Below are 7,870 nucleotides of genomic sequence, written 5' to 3' on the forward strand. Positions count from 1 at the left end.
TCTTGTTCAACTTCAATTCACTGTTGTTTGTAATTGTTCATTATGTTACCACCTCAAACTAATTCAACAATAATTGACAATAGCTTTTTGGAAAAATATCAGAAAGATAGGGGATGACTCAAATGGATTTGCTAGATTTTTTTTGTTCTTTCTCTTTTGACGAAAAAAACGAAAAATAAAAAATGGTAAAATCCACAAAGGAAGTGGCTTGTCAATTTTTCCTCGAAAAACTATTGTTAATTGTTCTTTAATTGTTTGGGGTAGTGGCAAACAACAATGAACGAAGCCACTTTATCTATCACTCCAATTTATGTAATCTAATTATTATTATTTTTTTATATTAAAGATAGAGAGAGCAGAAATACAGAGGCAGTGCCTCAACAGCAAAGAAGGAGCAGCAGGCACCATCACGGGCCTACCCCGAGTTCAGTAAAAAACAAAACTAAACAGTATCGGAAGGTACAACAAAAAGGAGCCACCGAAGATAAGCAAAATAGAAGGCACTAGCTGAGAATGTTATTATAATGCTCCACCCAAGCGGTCCATCCCTGGGGTCCCTCCATCCAGACGATATTCTTACGGTCCTGGATCTGACTCAACATCTCCAAATGCTCAGCAGACGGCTGCCTATTGTCCCTAATTTCATTGTTCAGCATTCTCAAGGCGTGCTCAAAGGAGGAAAGGTCATCAAAATTGCGCCTCCAGTCTAGTCCGCCTTTAAGCTCATAGACAAACATGGTAGCATGGCCATCCCGCAGGAATCTTCTGAGTTTGTTCCTTTCCAAATTCAGCACGACCGAGACCTGCGTGGCAATATTATAAAATATAAGTCTTCGAAAAGACTCAGTAAGAGCCCTGGACTGGCCACATAATCTATCAGCATTTCTAATTTTCCAAATGAACCATAGGATGTAAGCAGATAAAATAAACCAGAAAATATTAGCATCTTTTTTCAGTCCCTGAACATAACTAGAAATAATTTCCATAATATTAACCAAGTGGGGAGAGGAAACACCAAACATCAGCCATACTTCCCTAGCAACGGAGCACTCAAAGAAGATGTGCCTGCCAGTCTCAAGCATTTTACATATAGAACAAGTATCATGCGAGTCATAATTCCCCTTTAAAGGGAGCCTGTTAAGAGTGAGCAACCATTTAAAGCACTTGACTTTGGGATCAATAGCGTTCTTCCACAACCTGCTAAAGTTTTTCTTCCACTGCAAGACAGAGAAGTTAGAGTACCAGATCATATTCACATGAGAAATAATAGAAGTATCATAAGCCAGGAGAGAGTAAATATTACGGGCTTTGCTTTTGGTAAGAGGAGTGCCATCCGCCCACCCAAAGGCCAGGAACCTATGAGAATCAATATCGCAGTCCTTCGGGAGGCCGAGCAATGTGCAGGCATGCATGATCAGGTTATACGTTCTTTTTTGGGCGGGGGGGATATTGAACCTAGTACTAAGATCCTCCCATGAGATAAGGGAACCATGTTCAAGAATATCGGCCAGGCATTTTACCCCCTTGCTGTCCCAAGATCTAGCCGAGCACCCCCTTATCAAGCCCAGGGGTTTACCATGATGGGTCAAGTTCCACCACAGGGATCTTTCACCATGAATATGACCATCGTTGCTGACCCTGGTGTTAACCAGGAACCTTCTGATATGTTCCCAAGCCTTCCATATGGATCTAAAGACACATGACCCCTGGACGGACACAGAGAAGCTTCCAGCCACCAGGTCGGTAAGAGGCAGACCTTTCCAAGACTTAGCCCTCCGAGGGACAGCCCTCTCGATGTTACTTCTGACAAGCACTTTCCAAGGCTCATGCCCATCAAGGGCATGAAAAATCCATTTAGCCGCCAGGGCAATGCCCTGAGTTTTGAGATCTTTGAGGCCAAGTCCCCCAAGCTCCTTCGTAGCGTGGCACCAATTCCATCTAACAGAGTGGGCCTTACTATTTCCTTTGCCATCAGACCAGAGAAAACGCCTGATGCCCTTTTGGATTTCCAGGATCTAGTAATTGCTAAACATCCAGGTGGAAGAATAGTAGATACTATAGGTAGAGAGGATTTTTTGGCAGACTTGAATTCTACCAGCCAGAGAAAGGAACCTATTGTTCCACTTATTGATCTTATTGTCGATTTTCCCTTTAACCCAGAGCCACATATCTTTGAGTGACGGGGAGACAGAGAAGGGAACACCAAGGTACCGAACAATTTTGTTTGGCCCCCCCCATTGGTAATTGGACCTGTCAAACCAGTCAGGAGGTTGGGTGTTCCAGCTAAGGAAGGTGGACTTGGTCTGGGAGATCTTGGCTCCAAAGATGGAGCTGAAGAACTGAGCCTTCAAGTTAAGATTGTCTAAGTTAAGCTTGGAAAGGCTGAGGAAGAGGGTAGTGTCATCTGCGAACTGAATGTTTAGGAGCTCATTATTGTCAGGGAGTCTAATACCTTCCACCTTAGGGGAGATAGTATTGTCTCTTAGAAGGTAAAAGAGGGCATCGGAAGCAATGACGAACAGAGAGGGAGCAAGGGGACACCCTTGCCTAATGGATCGGGAGAGCATGATAGGGGGAGAAAGGGATCCATTAATATCGATTTGAGCAGAGGCATCATGCAAGAGAACTTTCACAATTTGACAAAACTCACCCGAGAAGTCGAAGGATTCCAGCATCATGATGATAAACTCCCATTCCACCCTGTCGTAGGCCTTCTCATAATCCAGGAGGAACATGGCAGCATCCTGGTTAGAAGACCTAGCCCACTCCATGGCTTCCCAGCTAGTGATGAGATTCTCAAGGATGTATCTTCCCTTGATAAACCCAGTTTGTGTAGGGCAGATAAACCTCGGAAGAAGTTTTTCCAGCCGAGTAGCAAGAATTTTAGCCAATATTTTATAGGAGACATTGAGGAGAGTAATAGGGCGCCAATTTTTAATGAGAGCCTTGTCCCCATCCTTGGGGATAAGTTTTATGATGCCCCTATTAATACAGGAGCCAAGGGAGCCCTTAGAGATAGCCTCTCTGTATAGGTCCAGCAGATCACGGGAAACCCACTCACTATTAGCCTTGTAGAACTCGATGGGGAGCCCATCAGGCCCTGGGGCCTTGTCGGGGAGGAGGGAGTTGATAGCAGATTGAATATCCTCAAGGGTAAGAGGGCACTTAAGCCGGGTGGATTCTTCTTCAGAGATCATATTAGGGATGATAGTTCTACACTTAGACCTGTTCTCTCTAGCTAAAGCAGAGTCCTCAGAGGTGAAGAGGGCTTGGTAGAAGTGGGCAAATGCCTCCATAATATCCTCAGGGTTCGTAACTTCAACCCCATCAATGATAAGTCTACCAATCCTTTCTCTCGCATGTTTAATCTTTAGGAGATTAAAGAAGAATTTGGAGCCTTTGTCCCCCTGTTGTAGCCAATGGGCGCGGGCTCTAATCTTAGCACCTTTGATCTTGATATGTTGATGGGAGCGGAGAGCAGTTCTGGCATTGGATACCAGGGTGGCTAGAGATGGGCATGAGGGATTAGATTGGAGGTCGTTTTCCAGTCGGGTCAGCTCCGAGATGAGAGATTTTTCTTCAAGTCTATAATCCTTGGCTCTTTGTTGTCCAATAGTTTGAAGGAGCTTTTGCCAGGAACTAACATTAAGGTTCCAAATGTCAATCTGGGAGGCCAATTGATAAATGGATTTATTAAAAAGGATTATTTTTAAATAATTTTATTAATTTTTGAATTAAAAAATTATAACAAAATTTTTAAACAATAATAGTTGTCATTATAATCAAAAGAATTTTTACCTGGATGTATAGATTGATTGGTCAAGCGGTTGAAAGACATGAACCATCGACATAGGTTTAAACCTCGTCCAATAGGTTGTCCCATATGATTATAAAAAAAAAATAAAAAATCCGAAGAAATTTAGTACAAATATAAATCTACCACTCCGAAGATCTACGAGAGTTTTAGATAACATTCCAAAGCTGCAAATGAATTAAGATTAGGATCCAAATTAATAATGTTTTGCTATCCATCAAGTCAAAAGTCAGTTGTCATAATTTTCGATTCCATAAGCTCTTTCCCGGAAGAGGATAAGCGCTTTCCTTGCACCTCCTCAAAAGAGAACTGATGGGAGATAATTTGACGGTCGACCAAACCCGTCGAGTAAAATTTTGAATAGCTGTCATCTGCTCGCTCTACATTTCTATTTAGAAAGTAGAGAGTTGATTTTTAATTAGAGAAATCTAGTGTAATTAAAATTTCATATTTTCGTATAACACAATTTTTTAAAAACAAAACTGCTAAATATCAGAAATACAATCATACGGCCATCAAATTTGACCTTGTCGTCCGTGCAGTTCTTTTAAAGTAAACTTTCCCCTGGCCTTTTGGGCTTTACGTCTCAGTACAACACAGCAATTGAGTATCAGTAGAGAAGATGATGGGGGTCTCCAAAATCAGAATCGCTCTGGTTTTCTCAGCTCTTTGTTGTGTAAACGCCCAAGCAGGAACCAGCGTTAATTTCAGTTTCCCGCCCTGGAACAACTCCATTACTGGCAATATCAAGCTCTTCTATGACGCCTACTTTGATACCAGTGGCGTCAATTCGATCGAGCTCACCACAACTCGAAACAATAAAACTTATAGCGCCGGTTGGGCAGTTTACAGCAGGTCTATTCCAGTCTGGAACAGACCTTCAGGGGCCGTTGTAAGTTTTAGCACTCATTTTCAATTCATCATTAAACCAGATGACAGCGATTTGGGCTCAGGAGGAGGGCTGGCTTTTTTCATGGCGCCGGTGGGATTCAAGGCCCCGGAGCTCTCCGCCGGAAAGTATCTGGGTCTCGTCAACAACAACACAGTGGGCAACGCTTCAAATCAGCTTCTTGCCGTAGAATTCGACACAGATCAAAATTCCTTCGACCCCAATGACAACCATGTGGGAATCGATGTCAACACAGTGGTTTCTGAGGCAAAAGCAACAGTAACGAATGGAATTCTGAAAGATGGGAAAATCTGGGACGCATGGGTGGATTACGACGGGAAATTGAAGATGCTTCAGGTATTTCTCTCACATAATAGCACCAAATTAGCTGCTCCAATTTTGTCGCATGAATTAGATCTGGCAAAATTTCTCTCTGAAAATGCCATGGTTGGCTTCTCGGCTTCGACTTCGCTTGGAACAAACAGCCATGTCTTGCTCTCATGGAATTTCTCTTGTTCGGCCTCCTGGAACGCTCCCTCCTTGGACATCCCGGATCCAGGAAATGGAACCCCTGAGAAAAAGCCCAGGAGAAAAGCTTCTAGAACAATTCTCATGGCGGTCCTCTTTCCAGGCGTTGCTGTAGTGTGTGCCCTAGCCTTGTTTGGCGGCTGGCGGCGGCGGCGGCGGAATAGCAGAGGAAGGGGACAATCCACGATTGAGAACGAAAGCGAGACAGCACTGGACGAGCAGTTCTGTCAAGGGCCAAGGAAATTCACATTCTGTGAGCTCAGCGCCGCCACAAAAGGCTTCAGTGAGGAAGAGAAGCTTGGGGAAGGAGGATTCGGCTCTGTGTACAGAGGGGTTTTGCAGGAATCCCGTGAGGTCGTGGCCGTGAAGCATATATCTCAAGCATCGACACAGGGGAAGAAGGAATATGTTGCAGAGGTGAGCATAATCACCCGGCTAGGGCACCGCAACCTGGTGGAGCTTTTAGGATGGTGTCATGAAAAGGGCAAATTCATTCTAGTCTATGAGTTCATGCCCAATGGAAGTCTGGATAAGCACATTTTTGGGGATTCCCCTGTTCTTGAATGGAATCTCAGATATAACATTGCTTGCGGCGTAGCAGCCGCAATTGTTTATCTTCATGAGGATTGGGACCAATGTATTCTGCACAGAGACGTCAAGTCAAGCAATGTGATGTTGGATTCCAATTTCAATGCAAAATTGGGGGATTTTGGGCTGGCCCGGCTTGTGGAGCGCGATATTGAGGCTAGTTTCCACACCTCGGTGATGGCAGGGACTTTGGGATACTTGGCACCTGAATGTGTTTTGACAGGAAAATCAGGCCCTGAGTCCGATGTCTTCAGCTTTGGGGTTGTTGCTCTGGAAATAGCCTGTGGAAGGCGGGCTTTGGATCTGACACTGCGATTGAATCATAACATGAGGCTTATTGACTGGGTGTGGCATCTGTATTCTCAGGGCAGGGTTTTGGAAGCTGCGGCAGAGGACCTCAGAGGCGAGTTCAACGATAGAGAAATGGAGAGATTGATGGTTGTGGGGTTGTGGTGTTCTAATCCAGATTCCAAGGCCAGGCCTACAATGAGGGAGGTAATCAAGGTTTTGAGATTGGAAGCCCCATTGCCTAGTATTCCACTTAACATGCCTGTAGCTGTGTATGTGTCTGCTGATCCCTTGCGACACAGTGTTGAGTTGAATTCCGCCACTTTGAATGGAAGTTGTTCGGCGTCCAGCTCAGGCACAGGCACAGCCACGCTGCCTTCAGAAGAGTATTCCAGAGTCACAGTTTTGTCCAGGTAATTTGGCTTATATCTCACAATCATTGAAATCTTTGGAATTGCTCTTGAGGATGTGACAGAACCAAGAGAATACCTTTTTTTAAGAACTCTTTCTTTTGGGGGGGGTGGGGGGGTTTAACACGCCAGTAACCATGGAAGTTTGACAATATGTAAGCTACAGACTGTGTACAGTCAAAATCTGCAGACTATATACACTCAAAATCTGGAGAATATTTTCAGTCAAAATATGTAGCGTAGTTCAATGGATTTATGGTCTGTCAGTGAATTTGAATGGTTCGAAATGAGTCCACCATAAATCAGATTTTGCAGAATATCATCAGTCAAAATATGTAGACTAATATCAATCAAAATATGTAGAATATTCATCACCGAAAATATGTAGAGTATTATTAGTCAAATTGTGTATGGTCTGTTGATGAAGTTGAATGGTTTGAAATGAGGCCACCAGAAATCGGGTTTTACAGAGTGCAAGGTCCCAACATCATATAGGATGAGGTTGGGATTGTGCTCTGGATGACTTTGGTAGAATGGATAGCTGAAGAGGTTTCAACCTACCTGAGATTGGGGTTGACGGTTAAATAAATCTTCTACAAGAGAGTATGTCTCCTTGTTCTGAAACTCAGCTGTTTATAAAGATATTTTTTAATAGAATAAATTTTTATCTAATTTGTAGTGGAAATGAATACATCACATTTTATGTTATTGTTTTATTTGAGAGGTTCAAATGAGGTAGAATGTTGTTTAGAAGAAGAAACAAGAGTTATAAAGAATGTTTGTAAGATGATGTAATTTTTTTTTGGTTTTTTTAAAAGGAGGATGGAAAAAGATTAGTTTGTGAAAAATAAACATGTATAAAGATAAAAGATTATTCACAAATCCAAAAATCATGCAAGAAGAATGGCAAGATTAAGCAACAACCAACACACTAAAGAAAATTACGAAGTTTCAATCTGAGAGTAAGCTCAGTCCTTGTAAAGATGTTATAGATCTTATGTAATCATTTTCATTTTCTTGTTGTCCTTGTGAATAGACTCCTAGTGATTCAGTTATGTTTTTCTGCTATCTTTGTAGCTTCAATTTTGTAATCTTTAATTGCTTTATTCAATATACAAAAAGAAGAAGATAAAAAGAAACATTTTAGTTGTTTTTTTAGCCATTGAGTTTATTGCTTCACCTTCTAGTTGAAATTCTTCTTCTTTTAATTATCTTAACACTCAAACTTCCTTCTAATGATGTAATTCACATTCTTTATGTCTCAAAATAACTAAAAAAATACGAATAAAAGGTCATCTTACTATTGAAATAAAGAAATGTATGTAAGATGATAAGAATCATGTTTTCAAAATG

General features: G+C 42.1%; 2 protein-coding genes across 2 annotated transcripts; one reads left to right on the forward strand and one right to left on the reverse strand.

The window, feature by feature from the left end:
- Window positions 1–503: 503 nt before the first annotated feature.
- LOC131875756 (uncharacterized) lies at window positions 504–3,296 on the reverse strand. Its single transcript, XM_059220412.1, has 2 exons — window positions 2,085–3,296; window positions 504–1,997 (listed from the first exon to the last, which is right to left on the reverse strand). Exons 1-2 carry the CDS (start codon window positions 3,294–3,296, stop codon window positions 504–506), a joined length of 2,706 nt encoding a protein of 901 aa, XP_059076395.1.
- A 1,084-nt stretch (window positions 3,297–4,380) lies between these two features.
- On the forward strand, window positions 4,381–7,189 carry LOC131042611 (L-type lectin-domain containing receptor kinase IX.1). Its single transcript, XM_057975923.2, has one exon. The coding sequence runs from the start codon at window positions 4,437–4,439 to the stop codon at window positions 6,522–6,524; it is 2,088 nt and encodes a 695-aa protein (XP_057831906.1). The 5' UTR covers window positions 4,381–4,436; the 3' UTR covers window positions 6,525–7,189.
- The last annotated feature ends 681 nt before the right edge of the window (window positions 7,190–7,870 follow it).

The sequence above is a fragment of the Cryptomeria japonica genome, chromosome 5 (genome assembly GCF_030272615.1).
Source record: "Cryptomeria japonica chromosome 5, Sugi_1.0, whole genome shotgun sequence".
Taxonomy (NCBI): domain Eukaryota; kingdom Viridiplantae; phylum Streptophyta; class Pinopsida; order Cupressales; family Cupressaceae; genus Cryptomeria; species Cryptomeria japonica.

Bases quoted from the DNA above. Each gene is read 5' to 3' on its own strand.
- LOC131875756 (XM_059220412.1), bottom strand. From the start codon at position 3,296: ATGGAGGCATTTGCCCACTTCTACCAAGCCCTCTTCACCTCTGAGGAC. The intron at 1,998-2,084 runs GTCTGCCAAAAA...GAAATCCAAAAG, and splicing joins CTCTGGCTGGTAGAATTCAA to GGCATCAGGCGTTTTCTCTG.
- LOC131042611 (XM_057975923.2), top strand. From the start codon at position 4,437: ATGATGGGGGTCTCCAAAATCAGAATCGCTCTGGTTTTCTCAGCTCTT.